Source organism: Nymphalis io, chromosome 9, assembly GCF_905147045.1.
Source record: "Nymphalis io chromosome 9, ilAglIoxx1.1, whole genome shotgun sequence".
NCBI classification, from domain to species: Eukaryota; Metazoa; Arthropoda; class Insecta; order Lepidoptera; family Nymphalidae; genus Nymphalis; species Nymphalis io.
Genome location: NC_065896.1, coordinates 1050664 through 1069080, shown reverse-complemented (window position 1 = coordinate 1069080; position 18417 = coordinate 1050664). Strand labels below are relative to the sequence as shown.

Here is an 18417-nt window from a genome sequence, read left to right as displayed (position 1 = left end):
GTCACAAATCTTAAAATATTTAATATCTCGGCTAAATTTAGATATTTTTTTGCATACCGTAACCGTAACCGTAACCGTAACAGCCTGTGAATGTCCCACTGCTGGGCTAAAGGCCTCCTCTCCTCTTTTTGAGGAGAAGGCTTAGGAGCTTTTTTGCATACGAATACTAATAATTCTTACAGATCTGGCGGAATAGATTGCTTAAAGCTAGGTGATAACATTTTGGAATATAACCACGATTTTCGTTTCTACATCACCACGAGATTGAGTAACCCGCATTATCTACCGGAAATAGCTGTCAAGGTCAGTCCTAACTCATCATTATGTACTATAATTTAAAATGGCGTTTTAATCACTCGTCATTCTCATTTTGTAATGGTCAAGTTTTTGTAATTGTTTATTGTGCAGTCCAAAATAATATGTTGCTGCTAAAAACAACACTGTCTTAAGTATTATTACGTCGTGTTATCTTATGAAATAAACGATATCTGTCTTCGTTTCCACAGGTAACGTTGTTGAACTTCATGATTACACCCCAAGGGCTCCAGGATCAGCTTCTTGGTATAGTGGTAGCCCAGGACCGACCGGAGCTGGAACTTAAAAAGAATCAGCTGATTGTAGAAGGTGCCAATAATAAAAGGACGCTGAAAGAAATCGAGGATAAGATCCTAGAGGTGAGGTTATTTTGATAGCAGATATTTTGGAACCGAATCATATTGAAGTTATTTAATACTTAACGACATACTGTAACAGCCTGTTCATGTCCCACTGCTGGGCTAAGGCCTCCTCTCCCTTTTTGAGGAGAAGGTTTAGGAGCTTATTCCACCACATTATTTATTTTTTAATAAAAATATTATTATTATTAATATTTAGTGTAAAGTGAAAATAATTTACCATTAAATAATAAGTGGGGGGGTGCTTTAGTTACCCTTGTCCTTGTCCAGTCCTGTAAAGCTTACAAAGTGTTTGTTTCATGACGGTCGGTTGAGTAGTTAAGGCGTGAAAGAATAACAAACAAACATACTCACTATCGCATTTATGATATTAGTTAGGATGTTTATAACCTAACAACTAAGTTCTCCCATGTCATCTTTATGTTGAATAACCATATCGACAATTTTTTCGTAATTTCTAGCTAATGTACGCATTAAATAAATAAGGAACCTCGGCAGTCGTCGTCGTTAAGTATTTTAATGGAGTGTCTTTCTTATCAGGTGTTATCATCGGCGGGGAATATTCTAGAAGACGAGTCTGCGAACCAGATCTTGTCGTCGTCGAAGGTGCTGTCGATCGAGATCGAGGCGAAGCAGGCGGCGGCGGCCGTGACGGAGACGGAGATCGACGAGGCGCGCCTGCTCTACGTGCCCGTCTCCAAGCACAGCTCCGTGCTCTTCTTCTGCATCTCGGACCTGGCCAACATCGACCCCATGTACCAGTATTCGCTCAATTGGTGAGTGTGCGTTTGCCGTGAGGCACCGGCGGAGTTGAATAGGGTCTGGTTGCGCGCATCTCAATCCGAATATGTTCCAAAACTCAGTAAGATCATTTTTCTTACGTGCCTCTGTCCATCGATCACGTGGCTGCCTTAATCATCCTCATGGGGGCGGGAATCCAACCAATCAATAAAATCTTTTTTCGTACAGCTTATCGCTTGTCAATATCATGTTTTTTTTTTGATGCTTCCAGGTTCATAAACCTATATAACCAGGCTATTCAGAACTCACCGAAAAGTGATAATCTAGACGAACGCCTGGAGGGACTCAACGCGCACTTCACCCGCAGCGTCTACGAGAACGTGTGTCGCAGTCTCTTCGAAAAGGATAAGCTTATATTCTCTCTCGTTCTCACATTGGGCATTTTAAGAGCTAAGGTATGTTTGTTATTAATTCAAGTTATTTGTCATTCGATTGGACGGGATTTGTAAAAGTATTTGTCTTTGACTTGTAACTCATGTAACAGTAATTAGCATGTAGTATTTTGCTTTTAAATGATTCTACATAATCTGTGGATGTATTATAATTGTATGTATGTAAGAATGAACAATATAAAAATCGCTAGCAAACCTGATAAATAAATGTAACGGGTGTCCAGGGAGAGTTGGACGACGAGCTGGTGTCGTTCCTGCTGACGGGCGGCGTGGCGCTGGACAACCCGTACGAGAACCCCGCGCCCTCTTGGTTGTCCGAGAAGTCCTGGTCGGAGATTGTGCGCAGCAGCAACCTTAATGGGTACATTATAAGAAAAAATCACACACACTACACACATACTTTATAAGAAAAAAACAATATTAAGTTTAACAACCACCTTCTTGCATAAACGTGTTTATTGTTTTAAGTGTATGTATTTTTATATGATACTTTTTTATAATGTTAACAGTAGTTTGAACCTACAAGCGACGTATTGATTGCTTATGCAAAAAACGATAGAAATGTATGTAATAATTTAAATAAGCTGTTCCGCGAGAAATGTAATTTTGTTATTGGTAAACCTGTACCACCAGCCTCCAAGGTTTCAAGGAGCACGTGGAGGCGGACACGTCTCCGTGGAAGGCGCTGTACGACTCGTCGGCGCCGCACGAGAGCGAGCTGCCGCCGCCCTTCAACCTGGTGCGGGGCATACCCAAGCTTATCATTATGAGGTCAGTTCCCTTTAACGTTAAAGATGCCGAAAAATATCATGCCGACTGAAAGCTTTATTGGCGTTCAAGGCGTAAACCATTAGAGTTATATGTAATACAATATAAACCTTTATTTTATCTGTGCGAAGCCGGGACGGGACAGGTTTATAAAAGTTATTGGTAGTCAATTATTATTTTTCGTAAATTATTGATTTTGAAAGTCTGCTATAAGCTAGCCCGTTAGCTAGCTAAACAGATACCATATCTTCATTTTATAGTGTATATATTAATTTTCAATTAGATGTATTCGTCCGGACAAGTTGATTCCACTCGTCCAGCAGTACGTGGTCGAAGAAATGGGTCGTCCCTACATCGAGCCGCCGCCGTTTGACCTGGAGAAGTCTTATAACGACAGCAACTGCACGTCTCCGCTCATTTTCATCCTGTCTCCCGGCTCAGACCCTATGTCTGCTCTCGTGAAGTTCGCGACCGAGAAGAAGGTGGTCAGTTTCGAGACCATATCGCTTGGACAAGGACAGGTAAGATTGAAGGTCTGGAATTTTTCTAAAATGTAGATTACTTTATTATACTTAAACGTCTTTTGATACATGATCCATACTCATGCACAGTTCCATCATTTTATAACCGTATTTTTTGAAGGAGTAACCTCCAACGATATGACTTGAATGACGTGGTATTTATTATTTTTTAATAAAAAACCATAACAAAATGCTTGAGAGAAGCAATTCGTAATTTTAGGGAAAATTAAAATGAGTTGAAACTAACTCGTGTTGCATCGCGTTTCGAGGGTCCGATCGCGGCGGAGATGATAACCCGCGCGGCGGCTGTCGGCGGCTGGGCCGTGCTGCAGAACTGCCACGTGCTGGAGTCGTGGCTCAACGAGCTGGAGCGCCTGTGCGCCGAGGTGCTGAGCGCGCCGCACACGCACCGCGCCTGCCGCCTGTGGCTCACCTCCTACCCCAGCCGCGCCTTCCCCGTCACCGTGCTGCAGAACGGTACGTCATCCTATTGAACTTGACTAAATGTGCTAGATGATTCTCGTCGTCGATAACGTCTAACACCAATAGCTACTTCATGTATTACATAACTTGTTCCTTTCATGTGTTTAGGTGTAAAAATGACGAACGAAGCGCCCAAAGGTCTAAAGAACAACATCTACCGTTCGTACATTTCTGACCCAATCTGTGATCCCGAATTCTACATCTCCTGTCCCCGGACTGAGGAGTGGAGACGGTTGCTGTTCGCTTTGTGCTTCTTCCACGCTATCGTGCAAGAGCGACGAGCCTTTGGGCCTCTGGGTTGGAACATACAGTACGAGTTCAATGAGAGCGATCTAAGGATTTGTATAATGCAATTACAGGTAGACATTTATCCTATATCCATTATCCTATATTTTGAAACACATTCGCAATTTTTAAAAATGATGATGATGATGAATTAGATGTTCCTCACGGAGTACACGGAGACACCATTAGAAGCTCTTAACTATTTGGCTGGAGAATGCAACTACGGCGGAAGAGTAACAGACGACAAAGACAGAAGACTGATTCTGTCTCTCTTGTCAATCTTCTATAATGAAGATGTCACGACGGATCCCAAGTGAGATAATTTATTTCAGAAATATGATAGATTTTAATGTACCAAGCGAACGATAATGATGGCAGTGACACTTTAATAGATATATAAAGAACACTTACAAAATAATCTGATACAAGGTAAGGATCAGGAAACGAAGGTTTATAAAGATGGTTTTACAGTGAATACAACCATTAAAGGTAGCAGAGTATGTTTAACGGTGGAACCGTTGACGTGAAATTAACTTTATTCTTTATTGTACAAGAAAAGAAAGAAAGAAACAAAATAAATCTTTATTGTACAGAAAGCCGAGATGGCCACTATGGCCTTGGCCATGATCGTGGGTTCACACCCGGGCAAGCACCACTGAATTTTCATGTGCTTAATTTGTTTTTATAATTCATCTCGTGCTTGACGGTGATGGAAAACATCGTGAGGAAACCTGCATGTGTCTAATTTCATTAAAATTATGCCACATGTGTATTCTATCAACCCGCATTGGAGCAGCGTGGTGGAATAAACTCCAAACCTTCTCCTCAAAAGGGAGAGGAGGCCTTAGCCCAGCAGTGGGACATTAACAGGCTGTTACTGTACTGTTTATTGTACAACTTCTCAGATATTGCAGCGCTGGTTTTCGTTCACCTTTGTTCATCTACATTTTTGTAGCAGTAAAAATATTTTTTTGCTACAGTTACTCGTTTTCCCCGAGCGGTGATTACCGCATGCCTCCCAGTATGGACTATAACTCTGTGCTGGATCATATCAAAGCCCTGCCCATGATTGCGAAGCCCGAGGTCTTCGGTTTACACGAGAACGCTGACATCACCAAGGATAATAAAGAAGCCGCTGCGGTGAGCTTATATCATTAGAAATGAATCGATTTTTTTTTCAAACGTTGCTCTTTTTCGGTACTAATGTTCAACGACGTTATTTTTACCTTTTATTTAATTAGTCCTATTAATGTGTGGGTGCAACCCCATTTGAAACCAGTTTCACTCAATCGATTGATTTGAAATTACAGTTGTCGTCCATAGATCGAATATAAGCATTTAACTTTTTTTAAGTTTAAACCGAGGGCTACAACGTGAATAACTTATTTGTAGTGGTAGTGGTATCCTATCGATTTAGGTACCGTATTGGTATTGGAATTCAATCGAACTGCAGGTTACGTTTTTAACGAGTAGTATGTCAACGATGCTAGGACTCGGGGCATTTAGAGGAATGGGGGGTTCCACTTTGTCGTGTAAGAGTATAATATCGCGGGCCCGCGCGGCAGCTGCTGTGGGGCTGCGGCGCCACGCAGCGCGTGGGCGGCGGCGGCGCGGGCGCGGGCGGCGGCGCCGCGCCGTCGCTGGCGCGCGACGTGCTGGCGCGCCTGCCGCTGCCCTACGACGTGGCCGCCGCCGCGCGCCGCTACCCCGTGCAGTACTACAACAGCATGAACACCGTCCTCACGCAGGTACGGAACTACGGCCCGCTTCTTCGTCACTTGTTAATAGTAGTAGTGAAAAAGTGGGTTTTACTATTCACAGAAGTCGGAATCGTAGACTAGATGTAATTTATTCGAATCAATTATTTATATTTCATTTAATGATAAATTTCCTATGATATAATATTATCATTGTTTCATTAAGCTTGTAACGAATCTTTAGTTTAAAATTTTATGACTCCAAATATTAATTGCATTTTTGAACGTTATTTTCAAAATTTTAAATTTTCTTGTTTAATAACAAATAGTGAGTTGGCTGGTAACTTCGAACTCTTATTTCAAGGAGCTGATCCGTTACAACCGCCTCCTGAGCGTAGTCCAACGTACATTACATGGGGTATACCTAGCTGCCCAGGGTCTAGCCATCATGAGCGCCGAGCTGGAGGAGTGCAACAACGCCTTCATCAAGGGCGTGGTGCCCGAGGCCTGGATGTCCAAATCGTATCCCTCGATGAAGCCCCTAGGCTCGTATGTAACGGATTTTTTGGCGAGGTACGTTAAGAATTTACTTTTACGGGACATTTTTAGCAATAATTATATGAAATGATGGTAGAGTTTTGTGCAAGCCCGTCTGGGTAGGTAAAACCTATTCATCAGATATTCAGATATAACTGCAGTACTTGGTATTGTTGTGTTCCGGTTTCAAAGGTGAGTGAGCCACTGTAATTGCAGGCACAAAGGACATAACTTCTTAGTTCCCAAGGTTGGTGGCGCATTTTTGATGTAAGCGATGGTTAATATTTCTTACAATGTCAATGTCTATGGGCGTTGGTGACCACTTACCATCAGGTGGCCCATATGCTCGTCCGCCTTCCTTTTCTATAAAAATAATTGTCACAATATGCATATATACAAGAATATTAAATAAACTCATAATAATTGGTCATTTTAATAGAATTAGTAATAATAATTGCGTAAACACCAAGTTTTCGGATCCACAACATCACCACAATTTTCCGAGGGCAAGGTTTTCATTTGTATAATAAGAAAAGCGCAAACAATTTTACATTTACACGTCTGTTGCGTTAAATACATATATTGATGATAAAATAAGTGATGTTAAGAAATGACAAACTACGGATGCAAATTGGAATTTATTAAAAAACAAATTAATATATAATCATATATTTTTGCATTTTGCAACACCGTGCTACAATTGTATATTTTTCTAAAGTTCACAAATATTTGTACTCAGTCTGCTCTTTTTAATACATATTCAAATAAGCTCCGATATTACATCCAATAAATAATTACTTAAATAAAGATAACACCGTTATAGTTATTTTTATGTGCACTTGACTTAAATAGTGAAAATTATACTCTGTTACATATACAAAATAAAGTATGGCAACATTCATTTAAACTATACAATAAACGCTTAAAAGATCCAGATCTTGAAATGATTTGGTTATATATGAGCATCAAATATGATTTATTTTTATATAACTAACAATATAATTTTGTCCGTCATGTATGTAAGTCATGTGTTTAAATATGACATAATATAAAAACTTAAATAAAGGTTTAAAAGTAATCTAAACAAATACGTCGAGTTCGTCTTAAAATTTATAAATGCAGTTTAGTACCAATATCTTGTAACATATAAACGTTATCTATAAACCGTAAAGCAAAAAACACACTACGTTTTTAAATAAAGTACTACAGACCCAAAATTGAAATAGTCGATTTCGGATTCAGCCTTCTGATTTCTTAGCCAAATGCAGCAGTTTGTTCATGAGCTCCCCGCCGAATGATTCTCTGTACTTCTGACTGATGTTGTTTAGTAACGCGTAGGGAGTCTCGTAATTCATATTTTCTATGGTGGCAAGGCTGGTGTCGTCATACTTTCTGCCGACGACCCGGAATCCCGAGGCAGACATTTCGACGCAATATTCCGAATTTTCTAACGTCGTGAGATTAATGTAGATCTTCTGATTGGTGCTCCTCACTTTAGAGGATACTTGAGCTGAATTGACATGTTTTCTAATATCGTTGATGGCTGCTTCCGCTTCAGCCGGCCAAGTCTCCTTGTCTAACACTTGCTCCGACATATCTGAAACGCAATTTATATTTGTCAACTTATTTTTCCAAATTCAAAAGACCACTACATAAAGAACTCTTTAAAGAAATAATATAACAGGGCATATAAATTTAATTATATTATATCGTTCACTATATATTTCATTTGAGTAATTACAGAGTTTCTTGTCGTAAGAATCTATTTGTGTTTATAATTCATCACGTGCTTTACGGTGAAGAAACCTGCAAGTATCTAATTTTACTGAAATTCTGCTACCAACCCGCATTGAAGCAACGTGGTGGAATAAGCTCCAAACCTTCTCAAAAAAAGGAGAGGTGGCCTTGGCCCAGCAGTGCACCATGTGAACATTATAAATATTTTAGGCCCGCTAATTAATTTACACTACTATTTTAGTGGTAGTAAATACTCCTTATCTCTGAATCAGTGACGTGAAATGTTTATGGATATGGTAAATAGAAAACATAAATCCAATTTACAAACTAACAATGTGTTGTAGGAATTAGCGCACGAGGTGTCTTTTAAGGTTCTCTGTAACGCGTTACAGTTCTGAAGATTTTTTTTATACGTGCATACAAAATAAATTATCATTTAGTTAAATAATATTAATCGGAAACTAAAAGTATATTACTCATACGACGTATTATACTTAACCAAACAATTAACTTGTATAATTAAGAAAATAATTTTTGAAGAAGAATTCGGGTGAATGTTTGCATTTGACGGTGGTCGTTGGTGGTCAACAAATTAGGATAACGCAGTTAATTATGTGATTATATTATAATGCAGATTAGAGGACGTTAAACTAAAGTTTCGGTTCACACATTGATTTCTACAAAGACTATTTGCAGGGCCTTTTACTACTTTTGACCATGTGTAATTAGTTTTACATTAATGTCTAGGCTTAAATTCCTACAAGACTGGATAGACGAGGGACCGCCGCTCGTTTTTTGGGTGTCCGGGTTCTACTTCACGCAGTCTTTCCTCACCGGCGTCTTGCAGAACTACTCCCGTCACAACCGGATACCGATCGATCAAGTACATTTCGAGTTCACGATCACCAGTATGGAAGCCGAGTGCGAAGAGGAACCATCGTTCGGAGTATATTGCAAGGTAATAAAATTAAAAATATTAATTTAAAAAAAATATAGAGGATCGATTTTTTATTAAAAACTGGTTAGTAAATACCTACTAAATAACGACCTTACTTATGAACGTTGTTCAACGTATTATTAGAACAATGCTGCGTCTTCTTCTTTCGAATGTCAAATCAATAATGACAGAACGAGATAGGTAAACCAGTGTTTAACTAAACAGCTACGTTTATAAGGAAGGCCGCAGATGTTCTTGTGTTATTTGAATGGTATCGAACGATACACACGTATATGTATATTACATTACATTGTTAGATTCATAAATAGGTATATATGATTGAGAAACTTATTTTCGATGGTTAGTATAATGTTGGGAATGTGTTTACAATTGGATCTATGTTTAAACATTTGGTAATATTTACAAGCAGCAAACACAACAAATGGACAAGCAAGGTCAGGAGCACAGTATGTTTGTGTGGGTGAGTCAGGATCGTCTTGTGCATGCTTCTGTGACGATTTTTTATATAATAATAATAATATAATATCCTGGGAAAGTTTTCACACACGGCCGTCTGATCCTAAATTAAGCTTGTACAAAGCTTGTGCTATGGAAACCAGACAACTGATATACACATACGTATACTATTTTTCTTTTGTAAATACATACTTATATAGATAATTACACCCAGACTAAGGACAAACAGACAAATTCATGCACACAAATGTCTGTCTTGGGTGGGAATCGAACCCACAACCTTCGGCGTGAAAGGCGTATATATATATATATATATATATGTCCTTAGTCTGGGTGTAATTATCTATATAAGTATGTATGTATATATATATTAGTAACAGATAAAATTTGAATCCAATGTTCTTATTATATAAGATTTTTAAAAGCGGTAACTCTACATGTTTTACTGTGTATGCTGTTAGCCCTACTGGCCTTGACAGTGTCGCCGGGTATTAGGGTGAGTACTGGAACTCAGAATACGTGCGTCATAAAGGTGCCTCACGTGAGACCGGTCCTCGATTTAGGACGACAGTCGAGAGGAAGGATGCGTGTGTGCTATATATTACGTCGTAATAAACGGGGGATCTCGACCCAGGCGGAGTTACGGCGGCGGGACGGTGTGCGTTTATATTGTTACCTAACTTAAGAGCATTGCCAATAATCAATCTTTTATCGGGGTCGATAGGTACGTTTTTAGAACGCCCACGGATCGCAATAGTCTACTCAACATAAGCACTAATTTGTATTATAAACTTTAGCGCAATTATCACCGAAAATATTAATAGTGTGATTCAAGTTTGATTTAAAAACAATTTTGATTTGGTTTTTCGAGTAACATTTTAACAATATATACAAAGAAATAAAATTGAAGTGTCTGTCTGATTTCAATGCTACACGACTGAGCTATCTATTGTCATAAGTAAGAATTTACTAAGAACTAATTACTAGAAACCGTTATAAATTTGGCGTTCAGAAATATCGTTGGTAATTAGCACAAACAAAGAATATTATTAATACATTAGTTAATTTTGAATAGCATTTAAAAACGAACTGTGTAATTATAACATTTTGATCCTCGTTCTATTTTCAAATAGTTTTATTTATATATTCAAAATGTATATTTAATGCAATTCGTGCCGTGACCAATATAGCGAGAGTCAGTGGTATTTTTCTTTTTCTTAGCACTTTATTTTCTCATAAATAAAAAATAAGATGTGAATAAATGATTAAGAAAAAAAAAATACATTATAATATTTTAATTATTGATAAAGATCATTTTAATTATTTCCTGTTACTAAACGTGTGACTTATTTTGTATGCTATTGTGTATTCTATTACGTATAATGTACATACGGAATATGAGAATTATAAATTTGTAAACATTTTATAATTAGTTTTCATTTTGGAGATTACTGCATTATGTCATGCGTTATAAATGGGCAGCAATACATTATATATATTATATAAGCTAGTGCTTCGTAACATGCGATAACAATGCCTAGAAATAAGTTTAAAAGAAATTGTCATAATAAAAGGAACTAACAGCCTGTGAATGTCCCACTGCTGGGCTAAGGTCATAATTCACATGTGGTAGAACTGACATTTAGACACGTGCATATTTCCTCACGAAGTTTTCCTTCACCATCAAGCACGGGATGAATTATAATCACAAATTAAGCACATAAAGTTCAGTGGTGCTTGCCTGGGTTGAATCCACGATTATCGGTTAAAATTCATGCATTCTTACCACTGGGCTATCTCGGCTTTAAATAATAAATAACTAATTATTTTTTTCAATATGTTTAGGGACTATTCTTAGAGGGCGCTAGATGGAACCGTGAAACTATGCAACTAGATGAATCATATCCCAAGATTCTATTTGACACCATCCCAATCATTTGGTTCCAACCCGCTCTGATATCTGACTTTAACCCTCCACCAAGCTATTTCTGCCCGATCTACAAGACCAGCGAGAGGAAAGGTGTTCTGGCAACCACAGGTCATTCAAGCAACTTTGTTATGTATATAACTTTGAGATCAGATATTCCAGAAAAGCATTGGATAAATAGGGGCGTGGCCAGCTTAACACAGCTAGATGATTAGTTCCTTTATTATTGAACTGTAGCAATTTTTATTCTAAAATAGCATATTTTTTATTATTATCCTGCCTATACATATATGTTATTTAAAGTTGTTTTTTTATTATATGTACAGTTATTCTATCAATGATGAATGAAACCAGCTAAATTATAATAAATATGGCCTCAATGATTCAATGTAACGTCTTAGAGTATTGTCGTCAAAATCGACAAGCTTTATAAGAAGGGATAAATGGAATATTTGTGATTAATTGTAAACTAATATTCTGAACCTTTATAAAGATTTGAAAAATTTCTTAAGGTTTACACAGTGAACATAAATATTATTACACATATCGGTGTTAAATTTTAATTAAATTTTTTGAATGTATTTTTTATATCATAGGACCAACTTATGTATCTCTAATTTATCAATAAAATTTAGTACTTTGTGCTGTCTGTGATATGTCTAGTCAAATTTAAATAAAGATATTTTTGATTATTATTTCTTTTTATTTACCATCTCAATAAAATATTAAGCACAGAATAAATAAGTATTTCAATAAGACAGAGAGGTAATAGATAAGTATTGAGTGGTTAAAACTCACTGAGAACTTTTCCATCATTTTACTTGGTGATAAAGCTTTGTGTAAGCCCGTCTAGGTGGGGACCACTTACTACTGCCAAGCAGCAATTGTTGTGGTCTGGTTTGAAGGAATAATGCTTACATATTTAATTTGTACATTTATATTTTACAATGCATATGAATTTACAGATTATCATTTACAAAGTAAATATTACTTCAATTTGACCTATAGGCCAAGCTGATTAATATAGTCTGAACACTTTGAAAACAATAGGTAACAAGTCAGATGTCTAATCTATTCGATAATTTCTATGATAATGCTAATATAAATTTATATTAACCTGAAATTTGAATAATGATTGATATTCATAATGGGTAAAGGCAGAATTATGTTTAATACGTTATCAAATACATTTGGACATTACAAAATATCTATAAAACATATTAAAAAAATATCGATAAGGCTATTTCAAATATGGCGCGGTATTTGTTTTGTTTTTAAAACTTACCTAAAATTATAGATGACCGATTATACACAGCTGCTTCAAGCCCACCAAATTTATAAAGACAAAGGTCACTTGTAATTCATGAATTCGACTTTTTTAATTATTAATGTCAGAAACCTATCTGTATAGGCGTAGTTCAGATTTTTTTTCTATATTTGACGTCCTGAGCTTTATTGACAAATAAAAGTAGATGACAGTTACATACCTGAACGCTGAGGCATCGAATAACAAATTGACATGTTTAGGCACAGAGAACATTTAAGTGATTAGACCAAGAATATATATAATATTATATTGGTAGGCATGTATGTTAAAAGTTAGTAATAAACCAAATATATTTCTGTTTTTTTTAACATTATATATTTACATACTTCTACATGAAATAATAGTTAATATTATTATTTTAAAATTTGTACTCAAAAATTGTTTAAGCATTATAGAATCTATATTTTTTTGGGTATACAATCATTTAAAACTAAAATTTAAAAATTAAATTTAAAAAATTTAAATTTAAAAATTATGAAAAAAAAAATATATATATATTTACTGTTTTTTATTATTAGATACTTGGGAGACATAAAATCAGTAAATGATGCGTTGAACGAAACATATTGTTTTATCCTTTTTTGTTGAGTCGCATAGATGGCGCTTCGAACTTGTAAACTGCGTATGGCGAACTGACGTTTTTGGTTATTTTTGTTCTCGCCTCGTGTTTACTTTAGTGTCTAATTTCGATCCAATTGCGAAAATTTTGTTGTGCAACAGCATAAAGCCTACAATTTCCGGCAAAGACGATTTTACTATACCGTATAGTATCGATCTGCGCTTCCCGACTAGATATATGTATACAGTTTTATCACGTGGTGGTGTGATTTATATAATTCTTGTTTACCGTACAAGTCGAAACTTTGCGCATGTGCGTCCCGTCAGTAACCTCAAATTGTAGAACGGACACAGATTCGGCAGGTTCCGGATATCCGGGTCGTGGCACGGCGGTCTCGGGTTTGTGATGTGCTATCGCGGCGAGGGTGCGCGCCCCGCGTGTGGACGTTGGTGATAAAGGTACACGCGCCTGACATGGCTCAGACTCAGATCTCGCGGAGCTCGGAGAGCGATGCCTGGGCGCTCCTTGCGCTCAAGTCGGCGCCCCCATCGCCTTCCAAGGTCCAGTGGGCGCAAGAGCCGGCTCCGATCGCGATCGCGCGGCTCGACGGTCGTGATTTCGAATATTTGATTCGTCAGAAGAGGGTAATAATCGGGCGAAACTCTAGCCGGGGTCAAGTGGACGTGAATATGGGACATTCGAGCTTTATATCACGCCGGCACCTCGAACTGTTTTACGACCATCCAGAGTTCTATTTGACGTGTAACAGTAAGAATGGCGTGCTTGTGGACGGAGTCTTCCAGCGGAAGGGAGCGGCTGCGATGTTGCTGCCAAAAAGGTCAGTACACTTTCCATAGATAAGCCAAAGGTCATTACGGCCTATTGCTAGTTAATGGCTTTGTTTGTAAACAAACTATTTGTTTATATATTAATATCTACCCACCTGTTGTCATTTTTATTATTTAAACAAAGCCATTGTGTGCATATTGATTTGTATGAATTTCTAAATGAAATAATTATAAACAAGAATAATACCTAGTAGTGATATATTGTAGTAATATTAATGAAGATACTGCTATAGAATAGCTTATTTTATTAATGGCTGTGCGACAAACATGTTTTTACATTAAAAACTTAATTTAATGCTATTTACATTATCATTCTCATAAATTTTCCAACATTTATTAATTATATAATATATATGATTAAATTGATCACAGCTATATTTTTTTATTGATTATCAAATGCAGCAAGAATGTAAACAATGTAACACAAATCACAATGTTTATAACTTCGTTGCCATGGCAGCAATGAATATATAATTCTATAAAGTTAATATGCATTAACCAATGCGAAGTTATGAGTTTAAATGGACTTTGAACATTACAGGGTATCCCATTGAGATTAAAATGTGTTTAATTTTGATTATTACATTACAGTAATAATATATAATATCCAAAATAAATTCAAGACAATTTTGTTATATTTTACTTTATAAGTATGATATCTAATAAGATAATCTAATTTAATTTGTGAATAACAAAATTTCTCATAAATGTATTGAGCCGAGTAAGCATAATCTGACTCATATCTTAAAATCAAAGCTTAAGATTAACAGAATTAATCTTAAGCTTAAAAAAATTAATAAACTTAATCTTTCATATTGCAATTTAATATACAAATATGTTAAATATGCATCACATTTTAATAAATTTTAAACACTGATTTTGTCGCTATGAAATAAAAATATATTATCATATTATTTTCCACATATGTATTTTGAGAATTTAAGGGTTTGCTTATTATAAATTTAATTATATTTGATGCTAGACTTGGATTATATATGATGAGAAACATTTTCTAATATCTTTTGTTGAATAATTTTATATTTATAGCTTAATAAAGATTTTTTTTTGCAATTTGAATTATAATGGTGCCGAAATAAATTGTATGTTTTGAATAAATTGAATAATATATATATATATATATATAATTGTTTTGAATAATTATATACCTAATTAAGATATAATAAACATTTAATTGTAAAAAATTCAACAATGACGGCAAGATAGTGTTTTCTATTACCAAAAATTAAAGTTTACTTTTAATGAATACATACTTTGTTTTGTAACAAAAACAACAATGATTATATTTTTTTTACGCACAAGCAAACTTATATAATTAAGATTAAAGTCATTCATAAAATTGTAGCTGTTAACTTGATCTTTGACATTGTGTATATTATCAACGAATTTGAGTTTCATCAATTATAGCGTGACCGATAGAGTTTAATAAGTAGCCATATAATCTAATATTTTGTATATAATTTTATAATGTCATGTTAAAGTCAACTATAATCTTCCTACTACTATTGACAAACAAAAATAATTAATTGTGATTTAAATAACGGATCAATGGTTATAACATGACTAAGCAGATGGCATGCCTAGAATAGCAAAACGAATATAATATAACCTAACTTGCATTGAGGCAGTGATTTTAACTAATTTTATCAGTCAAATGTAGTATGGACTAGGATAGACTACTGTAACAAAAACAAAGTAGCAAGTGGATGATGCAACATTATACCAACACTTTGCATTATCATAGAGAATGTGTATCTATTGTAATCATCATTTTAAGTACAATTTTTAATTATGATTGATATTAATAAATAATTAATTTTCTGTATTTTCAATATATTAACAAAATGTTTATATTTTAATGATATATTTATATAAGCGTGGATGTTTTTGAAAGTTGTACTAAAGATAAAAAGTTAACTCATGAATTGGACTTATATCTTATATACTATGAGACTATACATATATAGGCTGAATTATGTCATTTATCATTCTTATTAAAGCAGTTGTAGTTAAACTGTAAGTTAATATAATGAAATGGCCTCCACTAGGGCTACCTACATTAGTGATGCTACATTGTACGATAAAAGTAATGAATATCAATGAATAATTAATCATGTAATATGATTGTAGTGGTTTGTTATTAAAAAAAAATAGTATTATTAAACAAATGACGTCATGCTGATGACGCATTTCAAATTATAACGTTTCTTTCTAAGAAATGTCGTTAGTCAAATATAATTTTGTATGGTAGGTATCCTATACGAATTAACTTGAACTAACTCGGAACACGATCAAGTTATGTTAAAAAGTGATATGCGACATTGACTATAATAATATTTTATAACATTTAAAGGCGCACCCATCAAAACAGCGTATCACCGTAAGTTGGTTTTAAATATTTCGCGAGTGGGGTACGAAGAGAGTTCGTACATTTTAATTTGCTTTAAATATATATATATTTTCATCTTGAGTTAATATGGCTTATTGGATAGAATAATAATGAATTAAAATGTGCTTCAGTTATGTTTATATTTTATCTCGGGCTCGGCGATGGGGTCTCATTCGGGTCAACCAACTATTGGAGCAGCGTTTTTCCCAGTAGTGGATTATTTACGTACCTGATGACTAATTTGTGTTTCAAAATTATTCTAGAAAATATATTTTTGATTTATACTTAACTGTGTCAGTCTATCTGTTACGCTTTGATGGCTAAACCACTGAACCGATTTTGATAAAATTTAGTATGACTCAAACTTGAATACCAAAAAAGGATATAGTCCATTTTTTATACCAAATGCTAAATCCGAGCGAAAACCAGTTATGAATAAACTCAAAAGTATTTGCATGGAGGAGCACGCTTCTTTAATAAATAGTTATCATTGTTTTCTATATAAAGTATTAATTAAACAGGAATAATTACGTTATAATGTAATTTATATAGGCTGCTAATATTCAGTTACAGGAAAGGTTTTGGTAAAACAACAGGATATCTGTATTTAGTGCACATCTGACGTCACATTATCCTTACTGGTTTACAGGGATTCGAAAGTTATATATTAATATGAAATACTTGAACGAAGTTATTTCGAATATTATATAGGTACATTTAATAATATAAACCTAACGTGTAAAATTAAGGGTGCGGATCATAGAAAGTGATTCTAAGCACGATATGTATATCGTGAAAATTTCACTGTTTAGAGAATACATTTACTATGAACATTATGTTTTAAATTATTTTAAAATAATCATAAAATGATTAAAAAGCGACCGTCAAATCGGTAGATTATTTCCGACAGTTGAATAACATACAATTGAATTAATATTTATCATCAAAAACAACGAATCCTTACTATCTGATAGGTACAATGTTGCTGTCTTCAAATCCAGAATAAACAGGTTTCTTATAGGCAAGCGTGCTACATCCTAGACCGTGTCGATGCTTAACATCAGGCAAGTCAACGGACAAACGATGGCCAAATTGTAAAAAAAAACTAATATTATAAACGCAAAGTAACTTTGTTTGCTACGCTTTCACGTGTTAACTACTTAACCTTACTCGTCAGGGGTACAGAAACACCTGCCCCTCCCCCCCTAAGGGGGAGGGGGATCTGCGGGCGGAAATTAGTGTATATTTTTGTTTTTACTTGTATTTTATCGGGTTAATAAGTATGCTTCCCATAAGCTTTCTCAATTCTAACTATCACGTTGAACCGTCGCTGACTAAGGAAAAACCAACATTCGGTTTTTCGTATTTATCACATTGGTTTATTAATTAAACTTTTGCGTACACTCTGAGCGCTTTGAATTATTGAATGCACAGGCATTGTTTAGTTTGTACTGTAAACAATGTGACATATCAATATATATATTTTTATTTATTTAGAAAACTCACTCACAAAGAAATACACTTTCAAATTATTATAATGTTATATCTGTTATTAATATTAAACATTTCTTACAACACTATGGCAAACGCGGGATCTCAGATGATATATCCATTGGAGCTGTAATGATGCTGCCTCACCAATACAAATAAAATCACTTAGCAATACAACGTATTGTCGTTAGATATCTGGTAAGTGTTGCCACCCGAAGAAACGCTTACATACTAGGAAATTATTATTAATGCTAGAAGTTTCTTCTTGTCTATGGAATGTTTTAACAAAAGTGTGATATATAACGGTTAAATTTAAATTTCAAACATTTCGATTTTCAGTCTGTTTCTGTATACAGATAAAACATAATTTTACTTTATATAAATAATATAGTCGCCTTAAAATATTTAGCAAGTAATTGTAAACATAGTCGTAAAACATAATAAATTATAAGTGAATCTAAGCGTTATCGGAGTAGGTCATTCAACTATTTGTCTAGTCTATATTGTTATTCGTGCGAAATTAAACTCTAATCTAACTAAACAAGGGTT

At 35.1% G+C, this 18417-nt stretch overlaps 3 protein-coding genes across 4 annotated transcripts in view; 2 read left to right on the top strand and 1 right to left on the bottom strand.

Moving 5' to 3' along the window:
* LOC126770873 (dynein axonemal heavy chain 3) overlaps positions 1–11928 on the top strand; it is a 53152-nt gene extending 41224 nt beyond the window's left edge. Inside the window, exons 57-71 of the mRNA XM_050490481.1 lie at positions 183–303; positions 507–674; positions 1215–1450; positions 1687–1870; positions 2092–2228; positions 2501–2638; positions 2919–3156; positions 3426–3633; positions 3748–3998; positions 4080–4237; positions 4905–5064; positions 5490–5672; positions 5986–6194; positions 8643–8853; positions 11155–11928. Coding sequence (XP_050346438.1) covers positions 183–303; positions 507–674; positions 1215–1450; positions 1687–1870; positions 2092–2228; positions 2501–2638; positions 2919–3156; positions 3426–3633; positions 3748–3998; positions 4080–4237; positions 4905–5064; positions 5490–5672; positions 5986–6194; positions 8643–8853; positions 11155–11451 — 2899 coding nt within the window. The 3' untranslated portion in view covers positions 11452–11928. The remainder of the gene's footprint in view (positions 1–182; positions 304–506; positions 675–1214; positions 1451–1686; positions 1871–2091; positions 2229–2500; positions 2639–2918; positions 3157–3425; positions 3634–3747; positions 3999–4079; positions 4238–4904; positions 5065–5489; positions 5673–5985; positions 6195–8642; positions 8854–11154) is intronic.
* LOC126770976 (GSK3B-interacting protein-like) lies at positions 6778–12713 on the bottom strand. Its single transcript, XM_050490615.1, has 2 exons — positions 12522–12713; positions 6778–7755 (listed from the first exon to the last, which is right to left on the bottom strand). Exon 2 carries the CDS (start codon positions 7751–7753, stop codon positions 7397–7399), a length of 357 nt encoding a protein of 118 aa, XP_050346572.1. The 5' UTR covers positions 7754–7755; positions 12522–12713; the 3' UTR covers positions 6778–7396.
* A 441-nt stretch (positions 12714–13154) lies between these two features.
* LOC126770942 (forkhead box protein K1) overlaps positions 13155–18417 on the top strand; it is a 56645-nt gene continuing 51382 nt past the window's right edge. Inside the window, exon 1 of one of the 2 annotated variants that reach the window (XM_050490561.1) lies at positions 13155–13960. In XM_050490561.1, coding sequence (XP_050346518.1) covers positions 13596–13960 — 365 coding nt within the window. In that variant the 5' untranslated portion in view covers positions 13155–13595. The remainder of the gene's footprint in view (positions 13961–18417) is intronic. The other variant, XM_050490562.1, reaches the window with a different exon arrangement.